Source organism: Vulpes lagopus, chromosome 10 (assembly GCF_018345385.1).
Source record: "Vulpes lagopus strain Blue_001 chromosome 10, ASM1834538v1, whole genome shotgun sequence".
Lineage (NCBI taxonomy): Eukaryota > Metazoa > Chordata > Mammalia > Carnivora > Canidae > Vulpes > Vulpes lagopus.
In genome coordinates this window covers 89,162,700-89,185,485 of record NC_054833.1, presented here as the reverse complement: position 1 = coordinate 89,185,485, position 22,786 = coordinate 89,162,700, and the positions used below count along the sequence as shown (strand labels likewise).

Here is a 22,786-nt window from a genome sequence, read left to right as displayed (position 1 = left end):
ATCATGACCTGAGCTGTAATCAAAAGTTGGACGCTCAACTGACTGAGACACCCAGGTGCCCCAGAAGCCTGCTCTTCTGAGTCTGAATCCCTGGTGTTTTTGTGTGTCTGGCACAGACATGCGGTCAAGACACGTTTGCTAAATGGGATAACAGAGGCTATAGCCCCTCTTTTCTTCATTCCCACAGGCCCTTCTGGAGGAAAGGGTTGCTCGTCTCCCTCAAAGGCGGCTAGAATGCCCTAAAAAGCCTGTCCTCCAACGGTGAGTCTGGGCTGGTCTGCTCCCCAGCTCATCCCCAGCCCATCTTTCCAGGAAGCTGGGGGTGGGGGCGATCCCAGAGGGGCACTCAGCTTCCAGGGATGGCTGCAGGATGCCAGAGGAGAAGCCACAGGACTGGGGTGGGGGGTGTTTTCTTGCAGGGGCAGGCATATCCAAGATGCTCCTCTTTCCCACTTTTTCGTAAGTGGATAAGACCTTGGGCATGTGTGGGCTCTAGCACAGTTCCATGCATTTCCCCACACCCAGTTCTTTCAGTCTTTGCACACCACGAGCCTGGCTGGAAGGTATCATTATTCTCACTTCACAGAAGAGGAAATTGAGGCTCTCAAAGGTGATGTCTGGAGTCACAGGATCAGGGACTGGTGCTGTGAAGTGCAAACCCCAGCCTTCCCGCCCCCTTGCCTGGGTCTGTCTGCGCTTCTGCAGGTGACCGTGGGCCTCCCCCTGCAGCAGGCCAGCCTGGGAGCTTCCTGAATTCCACCACCATTCCTGGCTCTGCGGTGAGGGCTCCCTGCTTGTGATCATTCCTGTCTCCGGTCCTCTGGAGGACTCAGAAGCGAGAGGGGTGCAGGGGCTGGGGCTGGGTGGTGGGGAGGAGCCAGGCTCCTCAGGGTGGCCAGGAGAGACCAGCTGGAGGCGACCCCTTGCACTCCAGGGGGCAGGGTCCCCCGGCCAGTGGGCTGTTCCTTCTGTCCCACGGCCACCAGGCCCGGCTCCTCCCGGCACGGCCCGCAGAGGCGTCTCCTTCCAGGGAGGGCCAAACTCCAGCGCGCTAGCAGAGGATGTTTTCCTGCCCAGTGGACAAAACATTTCTGGCACTTTCAGGAGGGGACTGAACACTCTGTCCACTTTGGCTGCATTCGGGGTTCCTGGACGGACACAAGTGTGCTTTCACACGCAGCAAGATTAATCACACAGCCTCCCTCCCTCCCGGCTCCTCACCTGCCCCGCCCCTTCCCTCATTGCCCGCTCTGCTCCAGAGCACACTTCTGAGAGGTCACTCCAAGTGGCCTCAGGAAGTGAACACTTGAATCATGTGCCTCCTGCCACAGGCCTCCTCAAGAGGGGGAGGGGCTGAGAAATACCCCCTCACCCCCAGCCCCGAGCCCTGTGAACCCCACCCATCTCCCATTGGGCCCATCCCATCCCAACTGGCAGGGCTGGCCTCTGACCTGACACAGTGGCCTTGATCCAAAGGTTGGTCCTACTGGTGCCTCCCTGGAACTTCCCTGGTTCATTAGAATTTCCAGAGGTTTGGGAACCTTCCAGAACCCTCTGGATTGACTGTGGTCCCAGCCCTCGTTCCCCATGTTCTTCCTTTTTTTTTTTTTTTAAAGATTTTTTATATATTTATTCATGAGAGACACAGAGACAGAGAGAGAGGCAGAGACACAGGCAGAGGGGGAAGCAGGCTCCAAGCAGGGAGCCCGATGCGGGACTCGATCCCAGGACTCCAGGATCACGCCCTGGGGCTGAAGGCAGGCACTAAACCGCTGAGCCACCCAGGGATTCCTCCCCATGTTCTTCCATGCTTCATTTAAAAAGGCTGGCCTCAAGTGGCCAAAGTGAAATTAGTGGGTGGGACCAGGATAGGAGATCAGGAAAGAAAGGGAAAGGTCTGTGTCCAGACCTCCAGGGCCACGCCCAGGGCTAAGGGGGGACAGCCCTGGCTCGGAGGGCCTGCTCCAAGGATGCCCCATTGCAAAGCTGTTCTCGAGGTCTCAAGGTTTGTTTTAGATTCTGCCTTTCCCCAAGGGCCCAGTGGTACATATCAGATGGAACATTCCACAATCTTAGGGTGCTGGCAAGACACCCTGAAGTCAGGGCCACACTGCCACCCCAGGAAGACCTGATGCTCTGGAAATCGGGCTCCTACCCTGGCTCCCCTCAAAGCAGAACAGGCTTGGCCTGCACAGGAGGGAGGGGCAAAGCTCTACAAGGGCCCCGTGGGCCAGTGCCAGGGCCCTGAACCCGCTGGGACAAGCTGAACTCCAGCGGGAGGCAGGCTGCTAACCAGTAAGCAAGTTGTAAAAACCCAACTCAGACACAACATCTGGCAGCTGCTTCAAATAGTTCTGTGTCTGAAGTTGGAGTTGCTTGAGGCCCTCCAGTAAATCAAACCATGTGCAAAGAGGAGACTGCGCCGACCTGAAGCACCCTGTTTGGCAAGGCCCCAACCGTGCCTCCAGTCTCTCTTGCTCTTTAAATAGCCTGGGGCTCACATTCCATTTCCTTGTACGATCAATTCGGAGCTGGCCTGGCTAGAGAAGCTGCGGGATGCGAGCTACCTCATTCGGTCTCAAAGAAAGATGGAGGGAGATGGGCACTGAGACTCCATCCTACCCTTGGTCCAGGCTCTGTTTCTGATGACCTCTGAGCACTGCCTGCATCTTCCAAGACCCTGCGACCCCTGACTGTAGCTGGCCAGAGGGACACTCAGAGAGAGCCCAAGCACTCTGTCCGCTGTCAGGTTTCCCATTCTCCTAACATCCTGCCCTGAGCCTGGCCCTGTGGCTTCCACGTGTAGTCTCGGTGCCCACCCTATGGAAGAACAACCATCCATCCTAAAGCAGATATGCTCCGGAAGAGACGTGGGCAGAAAGGAGATGCTGGGGTGGCTAATGATGCTGGGAATCCTTACTTTGTTGCCAGCACCCACCCTGGGACTGGCACTGGATTACGTTCTCCATGCTCATCATTTTGTAAATCCTCATGATCAATCTAAGAGGAGGTACTATTCTGAGCCTTGGTCTTTTCTTTTTTAAAGATTTTTATTTTTTAAGTAATCTCTACACTCAACATGGGGCTTGAACACACAATCCCCAGATCAAGAGTTGCCTGCTCCACTGACTAAGCCAGCCAGGCATCCCTAGGTGCCCTGTTCTAAAGATATGTGTAGAGGGTTGGATGATGGTCCTCAGACAGGTGGGTCTATGTCCTACACCCCATAACTTTTGAATATGACCTTATATGAAAAAAGGGTCTTTGGGCGCCTGGGTGGCTCAGTGATTGAGCATCTGCCTTCTACTCAGGCCATGATCCTGGAGGCCCAGATTGAGTCCCGCATCCGGCTCTCTGAGGAGAATTTGCTTCTTCCTCTGCCTGTGTCTCGGCCTCTCTGTGTCTCTCATGAATAAATAAATAAAATCTTAAAAAGAGAGAGAGAGAGAGAGAAAAGAAAAAAAGGGTCTTAGCAAATGCCATTGAGTTAAGCATCGCAAGATGATTTTGTCCTGGGTGGGCCCTAAATCCAATGATGAGTGTCCTTATAAGACAGAGACACAGGAGGGAAGACCACATGACGACAGAGGCAGAGGTCAGTGATGTGATCACAAGCCAAGCACCGCCTAGAGCCACCAGAAGGTGGAAGAGGCAGGAAGGATTCTCCCCTCGAGTCCCCGACGGGAGCACAGCTTTGTCCACACCTTGATTTTGGACTTCTGGCCTCCAGAACTATAAGAGAATAAATGTGTGTTGTTTTAAACCACCCAGTGCATGGTAAATTATTACAGCAGCCACAGGAACCTCATGCAATTTAGAAATTGGGCATCAGAGTGACAGCACAAGACCACATGGCTCTTCATTGTTCCATACTCTGCCTCCCTTGATTATGAGGCTGATTTTTAGAAAACTGCCCTCATTTCCATCTAGCAGGATGGAGGCTCTGGGGCCCAGGCAGTTTCCCTGCAAGATGCCTTCCTAGGAAAGCCTTATTCACCAACCTCTGAGCACACAAGAGTCTGGGGGAGTCCCAGGCAGTGTGTGAGACATCACACTAGCTGCTTTTATTGACCACTTATTATAGGCCAGGCTGTGTTCTACGTTCTTCACAAACCTGGGACTCACTGAATCTTCACAGTAATCTCAAGAGAGGAAATTTTCTCTCCGTTTTACAAATGAGGAAACTGAGACAAAGGGAAGCAATGGGGGAGGGAGTCAGGGAACACCCCCTTGGAAAGCCAATTGGAAGTGAAAGAAGCAGGACTGAAAGGTTACATGGAATATGGTTCGTGCACAACAGGCAAATCCGTAGCGTCAGAGTGCAGAGTGGTGGTTGCCAGGGGCGGGCCAGGAGGAGTGGGGAGGGACTGCCAATGGACACGGGGTCTCCCCTGGGAGGATAAAAATGTTCTGGAAGCAGATAGAGGTGGTGGCTGCACAACATCACAAATGTGCTCATGGCACTGAAGTGTACACTTTAAAATGGTGAACATGGTATTTTATGAGTTTTACCTCAATTGTTTAAAAACCCAGTTTGAAAAGGGAGAGGTAGGAGTCCTTGTACCCTGTACCTTCTGGTCTTAGAGGGTCTGAGTAAGAAACTACTGCTGCCATGTCCCAGACGGGGTACAGCAAAGCTCCTGAGATCCTTGTTGGAAGTTACCATCCTGGGTGCGCTGGGGTGCTGGGTGTGCATCCCTGGCTGTCCTGGCTCCGGAGCCTGGATCCTCTGCATGGTCCTGCAGACTCAACATGCAGACCAGCTCCATGGTGAAGCTCTTTGCTTTACAGCTGAAGTTCGTTCTACTTGTGGCCATCACAACCCAGATGGCAAGTTTGTTTAACAGGATCAGTAGGCAGGAACTTCCCAAAGTGCTTTGGTTGAAAAAGCTGTAAAAAAGTGGGGCCCAGGGCCCAGGTGGAAGGAAGAATAGCTTGTCTGCTCCTCATGTTGTAAAGAGAGGAGACAAGATACAATCGGGGAGAGACGTGATCCTGGGGGGCACTGAGGTCGTGGGACCCACCTGGGGAACCCCCAGTGGACAGCCCTGCTGGACGGCACCTGCACAGTGGCTCCGAGCTCCTGGTTCAGTTTTCTGGACTAATTTCCTTGGGAAAACCAAGGTTCCCTGCCTCCACTCTGGTATTTAAAATTTTTTTTAAAAATTTGAGAGAGAGAGAGAGAGAGCGAGAGAGAGAGAGCTCATGCACTAGACGAGGGAGTGGCAGAGGGAAGGGAGAAGCAGGCTCCCCGCTGAGCAGGGAGCCTGAAGTGGGACTCCATCCTAGGATGCTAGGATCACACCTGAGCCAGAGGCAGACGTCTAACCGACTGAGCCACCCAGGTGCCCTCACTCTGGTATTTTTCTCAGGCCACCTGGCTCACTCTTCTAGCCGAGCGCTTCCTCGCCCAGGAAGATGCTAGCGGTGCAGCCCCAGCTGGGGACTCTGCGGGACATTTGCATGTGCTCTGAAACCGCAGGGTAGGGAGAGCTGATTTCCACGGAATCACCCCCACACTGGCGGTCTCCAGACTTCTCTGACTCACAGCCCCTGAAAGTCTCTGAAGGAAATGGGGAAGGCCAGGGAGTCTGCATTGGGTACAACTCTGCAGATACCCCAGGCCAATGCATCAGACTCTGCTCCAATGTTTCACGAGGCAGAGTCCTGGACTTTACCAACTGCATCAAAGTTTCTGGTATTTTGCTTTTTCCCCAGGGTGCCCTAGTGATTCAGACGCAGGAGATACCTGCGAGGTTCAGCTGAGGGCCCCCAAGTCAGGTCCTGCTCTCTGTGTGCTTCTGTAAGACACAACCTTAGGGACGGCTGTGAGGTCTACCCTCCAAAGAGTCAGGGGAGGGATAAATGAGGCTTTGACTCTCCTGCCTACAAAGGAGACCCTGAAGGGCTGCAGCTGGGTCTGGCGGGGAGACAGACCCAGGCTAAGTCCATGCCACCTTCCATCTAGCCAGCTGCCCTCAGCCTGGGCTTCTCCATCAGGAACATTCCCTCTGCTCAGCAAAATCATTATCAGACCAGCAGCTGTGCACTGGCCCAGGAAGAAAGGTTCCAAAGAAGTGTTAGCTTTTAGTTTCCAAGAAAGAAAAAAAAAGGAAAGAAAGAGAAAGAAAGAAGAAAGAAAGAAAGAAAGAAAGAAAGAGAAAGAAAGAAAGAAAGAAAGAAAGAAAGAAAGAAGAAAGAAAGAAAGAAAGAAAGAAAAAAAGAGGAAAAGAGAAAAAAGGTCAGAGCCCCGCAGAGGACACAGAGGTCCGAGGCTGGGGCAGGATTTCGCTGAGCACACCAGGAGGACCAGCCGGCCGCCCGCCAGCAGCTGAGCCCCAAGAAGCCCTCGGAGAGCCATGAGCGGCTTCCTCCGGGCTTGCTCGGCCAGGACATCATTTGTTGATTCTAGAGCCCAATCCCTAGCTCATGGTTTCCTCCTTGGTTGCCATGGTCCCGTACAGAAAACACAGCAAACTCCTGGCCCCGGGCAGCTCATTTATTTCAAATATTCCTTGCAGCTGGACTCCAACCATGTTTGGGTGTCTGGACTGGAGCATGAACTAATTGCTCTGTCTTCGCCCCCCCCCCCCCCCCCCCCCCCGCCCCCAGCTCCCCCAGCATACTTTATGGTTCAGTAAAGTCCACATTCCTCATCTCTCCGCCGAGGAGGCGCGGGAGGAAGGGTGGGAGGGAAGCCCGGTGCAGGAGAAGGAGGGGGTGCTCTTCCCATCTATGGCCAAGCCCCAGGCCGGCTACCTGCTCGAAGGCAGGGTATTAATTACAACCACATGGGCTGGTCTGCAAGATGGTTTTATTAAGACTGCTCCCTTCAACACGAAACCCTGCTCCCCCAGAAGTCTCCGGGCAGTACAAAGGGCCTTATTTTCCCTGGGCTTCCATCACCACCACCACCACCACCACCACCACCACCACCACCACCGCCCCCACCCTGACCCCCTGCCTCCCCCTGCCACCTCCTTCAAAGCAAGCTGAGTTCCAACTGCAACCCAGACATGAACTCCAACTGAAAAAGAATTTCAGGCCACCCCTTTCCTCCCAAACACATCTGGGGAAGGCATCTAGGGCACCCTTTCCCCCAAAACCCACCTTGATCTTTGGAGACTTTAGCCAAGAAGAAAGAACATTTACCAGGAAGCTGGTTTAAGGATGTTTGGACCGTTCTCAAAGACCAATTCCAGTCCAGGAGCTTCCATTTTCCAGAACAGAAGTGCACGAGCTTTTTTAAACCATTTATCTGCACATTTGCTGATGTGGCGGGCCCTGTCCTACAGCCTCATCTCATCCTCGCTGCCCTCCTAGAGATGGGCACTGTGAGGATTACCATTTGATGGAGGCTCATCCAAGAGTGCACAGTGGAGGAGGGGTCAGAGCCAACATTTGAACCCAGGTCTGACTCAGGAGTCCCTGTGCTCGTCGCTGGGCCAACCCACCAACACACTGAAAGAATTTCCCTTTCCTCAGCAACTTGTCCGGAAAAAGAGCTGACACAGTCGCAAACAGTGGTCTCCAAACTCTCTTAGGCAAGGTTGCTTGGGGAGTTTGAGAAAACTGCAGATCCCTGGCCTGGCCCCAGAAACGTTGATTTTGTTCATCTCAGGCAGGGCTCGGAGAAAATGTGCATTTTAGCCAACACCTCCCGTGGGATGCCCATGCAGGGGGGGTGAGGACAGCTGGCCAGGAGGCTGTCAGAGAAGGGGACATGGGACTTTGGTCCTAGGGGTCTTGGGTCCTCAGACCAGGGTGCTTTCCACAGCACCGTGAGATCCTGAAAGGCCCACCGGGAGCTGAAATGCAGTCTTGCCAATTCTTTGGAAACTAGTCATGACATGTGATCCTATCTAGGAAATTTCTTGACGATTTGTGTATCACTCACCAATCCTCTGAATAAGCCTGATTTTCCTGTCTTCTCTGCTAGGGGGTGAGGGGGAGGACCTGCCCACTGGAGCTGGAGAAAGGGTTCACCGTGAAGGCTCACCAGCATCAGTGCACGCTGGCACTGGCGGTACGATTCCTTCTACCTACAGCGCCTGGGCCCCGAGAGGGCTCACACGGGCTTATACCCTGCCCCTAAAAAGCCCACTGTCAAGCTGTAGACACAGGCGAGCCAGAGGCTCTTGCTGATGTGCAAAATCCTTTCTGTGAGGCTCAGAAAGTCTTAGTCTGGGCTGCAGGCTCACAAACTTCTGAAAAGGGATGGGGACATTCTAGGATCATCTCTCTAGGATTCGCCTCCTGCTGGGGCTCTCCTCACACCTTCTGCCAAAGTGTCCCAGGGGATCATCTCATTATCTATTGAAAACTAGACGCAAGGAGGCCTTGGCCACGCCTCTTCCCCTTTCCCCAAGGCACACAGAGGGACTCAAAAGTGGTTTTGTATTTTAATAAACTTTCCTTTATTAGGTTACTGACTATTATTAACCATCATAAAATAGAACGGGTGTTTCAAAACTGTACAGGTCACAAGGTTCTGAGCGGAGAGGAAAGAAGGGTGGGGCTGAGGTTTGGGAAGCCGGGGACAGAGGTGCAGAGAGATGACCAAGAGCCCACAATTCATCCAGCGTCCGTGGGAGACGGCTGGGTCAAGGCGGTAAGGCTGGGATCTGTGTAAGTAAAACTCTCTCGTGTGCAACATTCATGAGAACATGACCCACCCTGAAACAGGAGTGAGAAAATGTCTTTAAGAGTCTTATAGGTAAGGTTTCCTCCCCTTCCTCCCCCCTGGAAAAAAACCTCAAAATAATAAGGGGGTAATTTACATTCCTCACCCAGACTTGGCACCAATTTTGTGCTTTAAAAAATATACTCCACTGGAAGACTTTTTTTTTTTAAAGGTACCCTACAGCAGCTGTTTAAAACATAATTCTTACAGACAAATATATATGTATATATATTAAACATTTAAACAAATAAAGTCATCTATTGTACCTGTACAGAAATGAACAGAAGTCAGATTCTAAGAGAGTTGACTTCAAGATCGAAGAAGCGGTGAGTACGGTGGCAGGGGCTGGGGTCTGCTACGTGGGGGGGCCGTGGCAGGGCACAGGTGGCCCTCTTCTGCTGGCTGCCCCTCCTCACCCCGCCCTGCTCCTCGTGTGGCTCTGGGGGGTCGTGATGAGCTGAGGCTGCTCCACTCGGATGCAAAGCCCGGACAGGAACACTATGTGGAGGCCTGCGCTGGCTTCCGAGGGGCACCTCACTCTGCTCTCCCAACTCTGCCGCGCCCCTGGCTTCTCTGGGGCCGCAGACGCCACCCATCCTCCCTTCTTAGTTCTTGGGAAGCCAGAGCTTCTGAGGCTGCACATGGGAGATCTCAGCTGGGGAGGCAAAAGCAAAAAGCAACCCCCCACAGAAGACTAAGAAGTAAAACCACGTGCAAAGACGTAGGAGCCGGAGTGGTTAGGTGACTACCTGGAGACACAGGGAGCTGCCACGGCCCCTGCAGACGGGTCCCCTAAGACTCTCATATTGCACATGAGACTAACGTTCCCTGAGGGGCGTGCTCGGAAACTCGGAGCAGAGCCCCCAGGAAACTGTGGGCCCAGGGACCCACATAAAGACACCATTGTGCCCATGTGAGGACATACCACAGACACAGCCCAACGAGAGGGGCAGGTGAGGCACGCATGTCCCCGGGAGGGGCAGGTAGAGGAAGAGCTACAGAACACTCCAGAGAGAGGAGAATGAAACAAGGTTTCCTTTCTAAATGGAATAAATAAATGGCTTTTGTTATTGTTAAAAGAATAAATACAGGGTACCGGGGGAGGGCTGACAGCCGTGGTGATGCTGGGCGCTCATGTGCCTGGGGAAAGTCTTGGCTTCTGCCTGGGTGTCCGTGGGGAGTTTCTGATGTCCTGAGCGTTGTCTGCTGTGCCACGCCCCCCTGGCCTCAGCACCAGCCCTCATCTGAGCACCTCTTAGCTGCCCTGGGGTCTGCTCTTGGGGCCAGGGCACCTCCTCCTGGGACCTGGCAGGTGGCGGGGGGGGTCCCCGAGCCACCCCGAGGGCAGACTGGAGCTCAGTGTAGGGCTTCCTAGGAGTCTGTTCTCTGTGTTTTTTTCCAAAGAGGGACTGTGATACGGCATGCAGGGGACTTCTGCCAATGTCAGCATGGGGACAGAGGAGCCTGTGTCGAGCGGTCGGCGTCCGGCAGGGGCAGCGGGGAGGATGGAGAGGAAGAGCAGGGATGTCTTCCCGTGGCCGGATGCCAGTCCGAGGCACAGGGTACCGCACGGCGGCAGGCCGGTGAGGTGGCACCAGGTGGCTGTCGCGCTGGCGATGCAGGGTGGAGGGTCACTGGTAGAGGAGGTAGGCCTTGAGAGAGGCCGGCAGCGGCAGCGTGTGGATGTCACCCAGACGCTCCTTCCCGAGGGCCAGGCGCACCGAGCGGCGGCAGAGATCCATGAGCGGCAGGGGCTCGGCTGGGGGGAGCGAGGAGAGAGCAGGGACAGGTTAGCACAGCTCTGGACGGCTCGAGAACGAACGATGCTAACAACAACAGCAATTGTAGCGGTGTTAGGTTCTATTTTATTATTTTTAAAAGATTTTATTTATTTGTTCATTCATGAGAGACACAGAGAGAGAGAGGCAGAGACACAGGCAGAGGGAGAAGCAGGCTCCCTGCAGGGAGCCTGACGTGAGACTCGATTCTGGGACTCCAGGATCATGCCCTGAGCCAAAGGCAGACGCTCAACCACTGACCCATCCAGGTACCCCACGGTGTTAGTTTTAACACACAAATAGTAATAAGGCAATTTTACATTTTAAATCAACTGTTAATAGCTACCACGGAGAACCTGCTCTGGGCCAGGTACCTTTGTGAGCCCTCATTTAATGGTTTATTACAGTTGGCTATGAGGGACTCGATCCCAGGGAGGCATTATTATTATCCCTATTTTACAGATGAGGACACAGAGGGATAGGGAGTCCAAATAACTTGCCCAGGGTTACCGTGTTGGTAGGAGAAGGAGCTGGATCCGAACCCAGGCCGCCACTGCTCTCACTCAGTGGACAAGCCTTCATTGTGCATCTGACCCAGCACATGGAAGCCTGCCCGTCCCAGCACAGATCCCAAACAGGCATTCAGGAAGGGAATCGTTCTATGTTAGCCCAATGCTTGTAGGTCTTGCAGCCGACCCCACCTCACTGGTGAGGGCGCCGAAGCAGGCAGGGCCTGATGTATCCGGGTTACATGCTGGGGTCTGAATCCAGGCAGTCCGAGCTCAGTAATCACATCGGTTGCTGTCAATGAGGATGTAAGAAATGCTGGTCCAGGGGCGCCTGGGTGGCTCAGTTGATTGTCTGCTCAGGTCATGGTCCCAGAGTCCCAGAACTGAGCCCTGTATCAGGCTCCCTGCCCAGCGGCGAGTCTGCTTGTCCCTCTGATTCTACCCCCTCTCATGCTCTTTTTTTCTCATTCACTGTCTTGAAAAAATACATAAAAAAAAAATTGTAGGGGCACCTGGGTGGCTCAGTGGTTGAGCGTCTGCCTTTGGCTCAGGTCGTGATCCTGGAGTTCTGGGATCGAGTCCCGCATTGGGCTCCCTGCAGGGATCCTGCTTCTCCCTCTGCCTATGTCTCTGCCTCTCTCTCTCTCTGTGTCTCATGTATAAATAAATAAAATCCTGAAAGAAAGAAAAAGAAAGAAAGAAAAGAAAGAGAGAAAAGAAAGAAAAGAAAGAAAAGAAAGAAAGAAAGAAAAAGAAAGAAAAGAAAAGAAAGAAAAGAAAGAAAGAAATGCTGGTCCAGAGACCCACTCTACAGGAGGCAGAGCCGAGGGGCCGTTCCCGGCCCAGTCACCCCATAGCCTGAAGGTGCAGTGTCTATAGAAACCCTAGGTCCTAGGTACTTCTTCCCACCCGACACAGTGAGCTGAGGGCCCAGGCAAGGGAAAGTGGAAATGCCAGTCCAGCCTCAGCAACTGGGACCCTCAAGACTGTCCCAAGCACCGCCAGGGAAACTGAGGCCAGGGCTCATGGCAGCGCTGCTTCAGGCACCTGGATTTGAGAGGAACTTCCAGCTGCAGCCTACAGCCTGCAAGAGCACTTCTGTCCTTCTGTTCCTAGACAGCCTAGGATCTGTCTTCCCCAAAGGGAAGCTCCATGCAGCCTGCATCTCAGATAAACTCTGCTCCAGAAGGAGTGTGCAAGTCACTCCCTGCGAGGCCCTGGAGGCCATGGGGGCAGAGTGGTCCCTGGTCTCCCTGCCTCCCCGTAGTTGACTCTTCCTGGGTCTCTTCCAAGAAGCAAGGTGCAGGTGAGCACACCTGGAGCTGCTCAGGGCCGCCCCACAGCATCCTGGATGTGGAAAGAGCTGAAGTGAGGGCATCTGTGGCTTTGTCCAGGGTCTCCCCTTGACGCTGAGACTTCCCTGTGACCAAAAAACCTGAGAAAAAAACCTCAGTATTTCCTTCGAGACCCCACTGCCCCAATGAGAAGTGGATCGAAGTTCTTCAATACAACTGTGTCTCAGAATATTAAAAATGCCATTTAAAAAACTCAACTATTAAAAAAAAAAAACTCAACTATTGATGAGCAGATCCTACAGCTGGAGGTGTTGGGGGGAAATGGGGAGTGATTACTGATGCGTTCAGGTTTCTTTGTGGGGGGAGGAAGGGGATGAAAGTGTTCTAAAACCAATCCTAGTGAGGTTTGCACAATTGTTACACCCTTTAAATGTGGGACTTGTACGGCCTGGAAATTATATCTCAACAGAGCTGTTAACAAAAGAATAAATCTGAGGGTTGATAACACATTTATTAAATTCCTGGCTTCAAAAGAAGGCAAGCAACTGCTCTTCATCTCTCAGGGGCAGTTGGCCACAGCTAGACAGGAGAAGTATCCAAAATGGTCAATGTTGTTCATGAAAAGCTTTGAAATGGGGCCTTTCCTGGACAGCACAGGATGATTAAGGGGAGCCCTGGCTGGAGGCAGGAGGAGGAGCTACAAGCTCTTGCATGCTTTGGGGGCCAAGCATTCCAGCCTCCTGGGGCGCAGGGCCACCAGGTTTCTCCACCGCAAGTCCAGAGAGCCACGAGTTTCCCTCATCGTAAGTGGCCCCACACCCGGCTCCTTACTTCTGCCCTGCATAGCAGCCTGACTTCAAGCAGATCACTCCCTGTGCCTGAGCCTCAGTTTCCCCATGTGTCAGATGAGGAATATGGACCAGATGCTTCAGTATCCTTCAGCTGAGATTCTGAAGGCCAGAAATGCCACCCAGTGGCTCTTAGCCTGGACATGCTGAGTGGCCCTTCAGCAGATCGAGTGGGGGGAAACCAGTGGCCCTTCCTCTCGTCCACTCAGGAGCTCTCTCCGTCTGCCACATTGGGCTAGCCCCTTTTTCCCCCAGGATGTGGCTCGGCCCCCATGGGGAGACAGAGGGGCTTCCCCTGGTGGCTGGGGACACTTGAGAAAGTATCAAGAGCCATTGAATATGCCCAGAGAGCTGTGCAGAGCGACAGAGGGAAGGTTGAGAGGGAGTTCCTGTCACACCCTCTTAGCTTAATGGTTTCCCAGGCATCGCATGGGTACCCTCAACGAAGAGATGTTTCTAAATGGCAGAGCCTGCAACACCACCACCGCAGACCCCCCTGCCGCCCCGCCCCAGCTTCCTTATTCTTGGTGACAGCCTACCTGAAATTAATGTCATGGCCCCAGCAGCAGCTCCAGTTAGTGGAGCACAAATCGTGTGCCTGGTGGGGACTGTGCCCCCCACAATCTACAGATGGGGAAGTGACCTGGGGAGGAGAGAGCCAAGGGCTAGTATGTGGATATGCGCCCAGATCTAGCCAATTCCATAGTCTGGCTCTCTCTTTGCCAACATGACGAGGAAGCTCCTGATAGCCCCTTGTGCTCTACCCCAAGGGACAAGGACCTATGGCTACGTCCTTCCACCCGCACTGAAAGCAGCTGTGTGAGATGGGGGAGCTTCCTCTGCCTGGCCATCTCTGGACCACACTGAAAAATCCAGGTACGGAGGGGTAGTGAACCCAGGAGGGATGTGTCCTTCAGACATACCAGATCTGCCTGGATGAGTTGCAGGAGCAGCAACTAACAGATGCAGTGATGCATCATGAGCCAAAAACATGACCAGCCATGCAAGCAGCCCATGGTGGGTCTGTTCTTGGGGGCCACAAGTACAAAAACAGGTCATTTCCCCCCTGGATCTTGTAGGGGACAAACGATGATGCACAGGGCCATGGTCTGATTGCTTCCTAAAGGCTGGGCAGAGACCAGGAGTACACTGGCCACAGAAGTGGATGTGGTACCAGGCCATGGAAGATATCGGTCTTGATTTCAGGTGGTCACTAATAGATCCAAGAAGGTCTCCCTACCTCAACACTTTTGATGGGGCACTGCAGGCTCTGTATCCAGCTCCATCCACAAAGCCAGGTACCCACTGAAGTTCCACCAAAGAAGTTTCCAAACAGGGAAGGGAAGAGTTTATTTGATAACCTATGCGAGGGGCCTCAGCCACTAGGCCCACCTCCAGGAAGCTGAGGCGCTCGTCCTAAACTTTACATCGTTTATATGAATGGGGTGTGAAGGGCACGGAGTTCAGCACAGAAACTGGGAAGTAAATCAGGTGCTATTTATGGAAAGTCGAGGAACTGGATGGGTATATGCAGGAACTTCCACATTTTTCAGAGAAATGATTACCTGGTGGCCTATCTGAACATGCATGGCCTGGCACGCCCGCCTGCGCCTCTCCCACAGTTCTCAGAGCGACTACACCTGACTCATGCCTCCAGAGCCTGATGCTGCGCTAGTTCACGGGCTCAGGGTATGAACTTTGGGTCCGCGAGGTCGAGGACAGAGATCTCATGTCAGGAAGTGCCCCTGGTCCAGCCATGTTCACATTCACACCCATAGCTTTCACCTTCCTAAGACTGGCCTCATGCTTACTCCTGCGAGTAGCTCACAGTGAAAATGCCCTGTGAAATGGATTCTAGAAAGTCTTGGGTGGAGGACGGGCATCTCAGGATATGTGTGCATTTCCCCTCCACATCAAGCAGTTCTTATGAAAAAGAAGCAGGACCCCAACCCCTTGTACTTGGCAACCAGGGAAGGATACTTGACACAGTGAGCCTAGAACAGCCCCTTCTCTCCTAAGTGGGCTCTTTTCCCCAGAAGGAAGCCCTTGGAGGTTGGGGTGACTAGGAGGTTCTCTGGAGCCCAGCTGGAATGGAGGTGCAGGGGGGAGCCACCATCAGGTGAGGCGCCCCAGGAGGGCATCTAGGGAGGCCAGGAGGACACCTGGAAGAGGTCACCAAGTGGAAAGTTTCTTGAGGAAAAGAGCTGAGCCCTCTCAGAACCCAGAATCCTGAAAATCCTCACCATACTCTTCTGGGAGCAGTAAAAAGGGAGAATTTGAAAAATGGAGGAATGTAAAAAAAGGATTCCTCAGTGGGAGACACAGTCACAAGCAGTGGGGGCAGGGAGGACCCAGGGGGACAGGGACTTTCCCTTGGGTGACAGCCAGTCTGCGGCTTGCAAGTAGGTCTTTTCTTTCTGTGCTTCTAGGGAGGGGCACAGGCAGGCCTGGAGGCCCAGCTGGGCCTGGTCTCCCCCTTACAAAGGTCATCTCCACCCCTTCACCCCAGGAAAGAGGAAGGTGACACCACAGCTCCTCTGGCTGTGGCTTCAGCCCCAGAAGGTCTCAAGACTGGAGGAATCAGAACTAGTGGCCTGTGGTCAGAGCTGGCTGGGGACGGTGGGGGTAGCTGCACAGGGACACACTGATCACTCTGTGCCTTTGCTCTGGGCCCTGCCCCAGAGGGGGCAGCAACTCTGCTGGGGAGGGTGTGCCCAGGACACCAGGGAAGGGGGCCACTCGCTGCTGTGAGCGCTGCAGCACTCGGGGAGGGCCCCCCACTTAGCAACTCTGGCTGACAAGCTCTGCAAACTGCTACTCCCTGCTGAGGTCGGGACCTGGCCTCTGGGGCGGAGTGGAGTGGGGAAGGACGGTGTAGAGGTCGTCCCAGACATCCCAGGGAGTGCTGACAGGTCAGACGGCCTCTGAGGCTGTGACCCCGGGAAGAGGTACCTAGCCAGCCCTGGCCAGACTCTCTGCCTGTCACACTCTGCTCCTCCGGGTGGGCCACAGATCCGGTCTTGTCATGACATTCCCCCTCCTCAGCTGCCTCAGAAGGTAAAGGAAACCCTCCTGAGCAGAAGACTTAGGTCCCCTTCGACCTCACCCAACAAATACCCTATCTGAGGGCCGTCTTGCCTTCCCTTCAGGGGGTGGCATGGGGGTCTCAGGGGGAATGATCTAGAGTCCCTGTCTCCACATCTAAAATGAGGGGGATAGTGTCTTCTCTTCTAAATTCAGAACTCTCTGGATCCTCGGAATGTGACCCTCTTGGAAACAGCATCTTTGCAGATGTCATCACTTAAGGTAAGGTCATGCCAGAGTAGGGTGGGCCCTGAATCCAATGGCTGGTGTCCCCAAAAGATAAAGGCAGACCCAGGAGGTCATGTGGCAACAGAGGCGGAGATGGAGTCGGGCATCCACAAGTGAGGACTGCTGGCAACCAGCAGAAGCAGGAGGGAGGCCTGGAGAGGATTCCCCTCAGAGCCTTCAGAAGGGACCAACCTGTCGCCATCTTGACTTTGGACACCTGGCCTCTGGAACAGTGAGGGAATGCATTCTGCGGGTGGTCATCTGTTCCGGCAGCCCCAGGAATCAAACACACCATCCTTTCTGTCCGTCTGTAAACCCACTGCGCTGTCAGGCTTCTGAACCCCACCCAACCCTGAAGACTTTTGTCAAGGCCACCAGAGATGGCCTGGATGCCAAAGCTGATGGACAATTCTCAGCCAGCACAGCACTTGACCTGGCATCAACTTGTCCTTCTGGAAGTCCTCTTTTCATGCGTTGTCCAGGCCACTACTCTCCCCTTGAGCCCCACAGCCACTCTGTCTCCTCTCCCCTTCAACCTCCATACCCTGAAATACAGACGTGGCCCAGCGCTCAGCCTCAGCCCTGCCCCCTCACTCCCTGGGTGATCTCATCAGGGGGCTCGGTCTTAAACCGCCCAGCCGTGGGTGACTGCCCCAGTGACCTCGATCCAGATTTGTAGAGCCACCAAGATGTGTGGAGTGAGAGTCTCAAACTTAACTCCCCTACCCTGGCCCAAGCCCTAGTCAGGCCACCTCTCCCCTGGATGACTGTCATGGTTCCTCCCCAGCCTCCCAGTGGCCACTCTCGCTCCCACCATTCATTTTGAGGCAGTAGCCAGAGCGATCACATAAACAGGGCCCATTTATGCCCAACCAGGGCTGGAAGAGACATTGAGAAGGCAAGAGAACGCTCTGGTGTTGTCTGGCATCGAAACCAGTGGCCAAGGAATTCATGGAATGGATCACAGCTGCAGACTAACAGGCACAACTTTCTACCCAGATCTTTTCCTTCTGCCTTTAAATTTCACTGACTCTCGGGACACCTGGGTGGCTCAGTGATTGAGCATCTGCCTTTGGCTCAGGTTGTGATCCCGGGGTCCTGGAATCAAGTCCCACATCAGGCTCCCCACAGGGAGCCTACTTCTCCCTCTGCTTGTGTCTCTGTGTCTCTCATGAATAAATACATAAAAATGTTTAAAACATTTTTTCCCCTGACTCTCCCTTGAGGGAGGCAGATTTGAGGCTTACCCTCCTGTCTCCTGGTTTGCCTGTCTCTCAAGTAAATCCTTTCTTTGCTGCATCCCAGTGATGGTCTGTGCTGCCCAGGGGGGAGGCAGACTTGGCTTGGGCTACAGCATCACATTTCTGGGGGGCGGAGGGTCCTCATCATCAACCAAGAGAATCCAAGGTGGGCTCAAGCCATTTGGCACTTGGGAGTCTCCATCCCAGACTCAGTTCATAGGTGCAAATGTCTGCAACTCATTCTCAGGCCCGTTCCCTGCTCTGCTCCCCTCAACCTCCCCTCTATCTTTTCCCCAACAAGAAAATTTATAAAAGCATCCAACCTCCCATCGGATGCAGAGCTGACAGGGCATCTATTTCCAAGATGCACATCTGGGCCTCCAGGGCCATCCTAGCAGAACCTTTGCCGAGCCTTGCTCTGACTCAGCAGAGGAATGATGCTTGGTCGAATGTGCCCTGACTTGCCAGGTGAACAGGCCAGTCCCCTCCAGGCCGCTCGGGGCTCTGTGCTCTGTGTTAGAGCTGGCTATGTGAACGGAGAAGCCCAGCCAACTCCAACGCTGATGGACCTATTCCTGGAGGGGACAGGGGCTGCCCTGCTCTTGTCTCGACCAATGGTTTCAGTGACCGGGCAATGACACAGGGGGCTCAGTTGTTCGTTCATCTGTCTGTCTGCACAGAATGGGCATTGACTGCACTGACTAGGGCTGTGGTCACTCCTCTGTCAGGGCCAGGGCTCCTGAGATCCTAGTCCTGGGCAAGATGTGCCTAGTTCTCCCAAGGCCTGCCCACCCCAGCCTAGGGCAGATTTGGCTGTGGACTTTCTACTACCGTCACCTGGGGTGAGAGACTCACAGAACTTGCTCTGCTGGTTCCTTAGATGATGAGGTTTGAGGTTATTTCCTTGGGGAGGCTACCTGCCTCTGCCAGGAGTCCCATGACCTAGGGGTACTAGGCTGCACAGGTGAGGTTATTGCCATCACTCAGCCAAAGCCAGAGGCAAGAAGCGAGGGAAAGGAGGGGTGGTGGAGGCTTCCAAAGAGAAGCGTTTAAGAGTTCCCTCTGCCTTATGTCCCTGGATATTTTCTCTGATATTTTCCAAGGCTGAAGTAGGGAAGAGCCATGGGAGAAGCTGAAGTTCTGGAGGCTTCCAAGACCAGAGTAAGCATCTGTGCTTCCGACCCCAGCAGGGCCTTCCCTGAATGCTCACGTGGCCTATGGGGTGCCAGGTCAGACCTGCCTCATAGGGATGGTCAACACAGGGCTGGGCAAAGCTTTCTGCACCTTTTTTCAGGCTGGGCTCTGCAGATGGTAGAAAGGACCCAAGAAAGAGTAAGGGTCAAACATGGGGATAGATAGTTTTGGAAGCCTAGGACCTCCTGCTACCATGGGGTCCCAGCCCCGAAGCCACACAGCCCTCCACCTCCTACACTAGGATAGTATCACCACATGGCTATTTTCACATGTGGTCTGAGAAAGGCCACTCCCTTTCCCAAAGGAAAGGGTGGAAATCACTGCTGATTCAGCCTGTTTCTAATCTACACGCTCCAAGGCCTCCTGACGTCATGACTGAACAAGCCAGGGGACTGTGGTCTAAAGGAGCCAACTCAGAAGCCTCCAGCACGAGAAGAGACTCTAAACCTGTCTAATGAACAAGAGAGGCTATTGGCTTTCATTTATGTAAGAGGTCCTCGTACCCTCAAAACTGCAAATCCAAGCCCAATAATATGCTGGCTACTGTACTAGAATTTGGTCAACAACAGATCAAAATTAGAGGTAGATCAACCAGAAACAAAGAGCAACTACCCATGCATCTATCCATCCAGCCACCCACCCATCCATCCATCCATCCATCCCTTCATCTATCCATCCATACTCCCTTATCTATCCATCTATCCATCCATCCCTTTATCCACCTATCCCCCCATCCAACCATCCATCGATCCACTCATTCTCTAACCATCCATCCATCCCTTCATCTATCCATCCATACTCCCTTATCTATCCATCTATCCATCCATCCCTTTATCCATCTATCCCCCCATCCATCCATCCATCCAACTCCCTTATCTATCCATCTATCCATCCATACTCCCTTATCTATCCATCTATCCATCCATACTCCCTTATCTATCCATCTATCCATCCATCCCTTCATCTATCCATCCATCCCTTCATCTATCCATCCATACTCCCTTATCTATCCATCTATCCATCCATCCCTTCATCTATCCATCCATACTCCCTTATCTATCCATCTATCCATCCATACTCCCTTATCTATCCATCTATCCATCCATACTCCCTTATCTATCCATCTATCCATCCATACTCCCTTATCTATCCATCTATCCATCCATCCCTTCATCTATCCATCCATCCCTTCATCTATCCATCCATACTCCCTTATCTATCCATCTATCCATCCATCCCTTCATCTATCCATCCATCCCTTCATCTATCCATCCATACTCCCTTATCTATCCATCTATCCATCCATCCCTTTATCCATCTATCTATCCATCTATCCATCCATCCATCCATCCGTCCATCCGTTCATGAGGTGCTTGCTATCAGATAATCTGGCAGATTCCAGCTAGAATTCTTCATTTAAGCAGAGGCAGGCAAGAATAGCCTCTGAGTATCCGAATATGCTGGGATATCTACTTAAAGACGTTTTAGTTTCAATGACTGTAAACTTTTGATCAGGAGCAGCCAGGACCCCAGGAGGTCCGAGAACACTGCCACCATTGGACAGCACAGAACACTTACGGTCAAGTCCATTCAAGTAGCGCATGCGGATCTCACAGTGGCCCCAGACGGCGCTCACTACAGGATATAGTTTTTTGCCCTTGAGTCCTCGAAAAGCCACTCCCATGTACTGTCCGTCCACAATGAAGCTCAGAGTCCCGTCATCCATGTCCAGGGCCACGAGGAAGGAGTCGGGGACAATAAATGTCTCATCCGGCTCCAAAAAGGCCGGGTATGTTTTGCTTGGTTGGTTTTTGCCATCATGATAGAGCCGGTTGCGCCCCAAGTCCCAGCCCCAAGACTCATGGTTGTTCCCCACGAGGGTTGTGTACCCGACAGAGTGCAGGGGGGCATCTGCTGTTGCCACCCCAACCACAGCGTGTGTGCCCCGCTGCCTCATGGCCCACGTGATCTGCCAAACATGCAGCCCACGCGTGTACCCAACTTTGCCCCTGATGGCATCTGTACTCTGGGCCACCGGATGCCGGTGAAAGATCAGCTTGTCGTCCTCCTTCACAAAGACATTGAGCGATCGGTCATTGTTATTCCATGAGTGGAGCAGCTGGATGTCGTAGGACACGGGGGGCATGTCTAGCAGCAGGTCCAGGCGGGTGGGCTTGCAGTAGTCCAGGCCCTGGAGCTCCTGCTTCAGGGGCCGGTACGTGGGGTCCCTCATGTCCACGGTCTTGATCCCTCCGGTGACCTTCTGACCCATGTTTGCCTTTGGTTTCACCTCTGCACTGAGTCCCAAAGCAAACTCATCAATCGTGGGGCCTTCCGTCCGGTTTTCCAATGAAGCCCAGATCAGTCCTAAGGAAGGTTGGTAGGCGGCCTCTGGGGACTGAGGGGAATAGAGTAATTAGGAGTATGAGGCTGCCCACGCAGGCACATCCCAGCTACCTGATGCAAGGCAGGCCGCAGCCATGGCTCTGTCGCCACAGCCATACCACCAGGAAGGCGACAGGCTGTCCATCTGCAGTCGGCAGGGAGAGGTGGGCTGAGGGGCCGGCCACCACGCTCAGTGGTGTTGGCTGTACGGCACTCACCTAACCCTAACCCCAGTTTCTCAGGGCAGAAGGCCCAGTTGGCATGGATCTTGCATCAGCCCCAAGGCAATGGGTGTCCTCCTGGGTCAAAGCAAGGGGAAGCTGATTTCCCTTGCCTGCAGTTTGGAGGGAAGGTGAAGCCATAACATGCAACAGAAGTGGCCAGACCTCGTTTCCCAGCCCCTCTTCTCTTCTAGCACTGCCGCTTCCAAGGGTTCATGCCAGGGAAGGGGACCCTGGTGTAGGTAGAAAGCTCACTTGGGGGCTTGCATGGTACTCAGCTGGAAGGCCTCGGGGTCTCATGCCTTGCGGTTCCCTGAGGCCACAGGGAACTCCCCAGCCAGCCCTGTGACCCTCCTGGGCCAGGGGTACCAGTGATACTCTTCCCGTGGCCCCTGGGCTGTCCCCTGATCAGGTGAGGACAGAGCTCTCACCCTCCTCCCTCAGGTGATTCTGAACAACACTTAGAGGACCCCACTTGTCCGTACCTGTACCCTTTAACCAGCAGCCGTTACTTGGCCCCTTGGGTGCCAACAGCTCATCTTGCGGGGAAGTCAGACCTCTGGACCCCTTGTTCCCACTCTGACTTCACCATCCCGTGGCTCCTCGAAGGGAGGTCAGGGCCATGGGACTGGAGGAGAGATCTCACTCCATCTGTCCCGGTGTCTCCGCTGGCAGTGCCAGGAGAGTTACCTCCAAGGATGAGGGTCTGAAATGTGCGGCTAATCGACCACCCCCACCACACCTGTCCCGGTGTCCGGCCTTGGGTGAGGGAAAAGAATAGGTCATTTGGTTTCCGTTTTCTTCCCCACAAGATTTTATTTATTTATTCATGAGAGACAGAGAGAGAGAGAGAGAGAGGCAGAGACACAGGCAGAGGGAGAAGCAGGCTCCCTGTGGGGAGCTCAATGCAGGACTTGATCCCTGGACCCCAGGATCACAACCTGAGCCAAACAGAGCCATGCAGGTATCCCTTTCTCAAAGGTTTTATTTTTTTATTTTTATTTTTTTTTTAAATTTTTATTTATTTATGATAGTCACAGAGAGAGAGAGAGAGAGAGAGAGAAGAGGCAGAGACACAGGCAGAGGGAGAAGCAGGCTCCATGCACCGGGAGCCCGACGTGGGATTCAATCCCAGGTCTCCAGGATCGCGCCCTGGGCCAAAGGCAGGTGCCAAACTGCTGCGCCACCCAGGGATCCCCCTTTCTCAAAGGTTTTAAAAGAAACTCTTGAGATCGTTCCTAGGAGCACTCAGGTGCCTTAGGTGAAGAGGGCACAAAGGAATCTGCTGGGGGTTACTGCGGGACTCCCCTCTGTGGGTGG

At 53.5% G+C, this 22,786-nt stretch overlaps 1 protein-coding gene across 1 annotated transcript; it reads right to left on the bottom strand.

Annotated features, from left to right (window-relative positions):
• Positions 1–8,393: 8,393 nt before the first annotated feature.
• On the bottom strand, positions 8,394–21,260 carry SPSB1 (splA/ryanodine receptor domain and SOCS box containing 1). Its single transcript, XM_041772618.1, has 2 exons — positions 20,439–21,260; positions 8,394–10,442 (listed from the first exon to the last, which is right to left on the bottom strand). Exons 1-2 carry the CDS (start codon positions 21,130–21,132, stop codon positions 10,315–10,317), a joined length of 822 nt encoding a protein of 273 aa, XP_041628552.1. The 5' UTR covers positions 21,133–21,260; the 3' UTR covers positions 8,394–10,314.
• Positions 21,261–22,786: the final 1,526 nt, after the last annotated feature.

Excerpts from the sequence above, each read along its gene's own strand:
- SPSB1 (XM_041772618.1), bottom strand. The coding sequence starts at position 21,132 with ATGGGTCAGAAGGTCACCGGAGGGATCAAGACCGTGGACATGAGGGAC. Across the intron at positions 10,443-20,438 it reads CTACTTGAATGGACTTGACC|CCGAGCCCCTGCCGCTCATG; the intron begins GTAAGTGTTCTG and ends CGCTCCCCCCAG.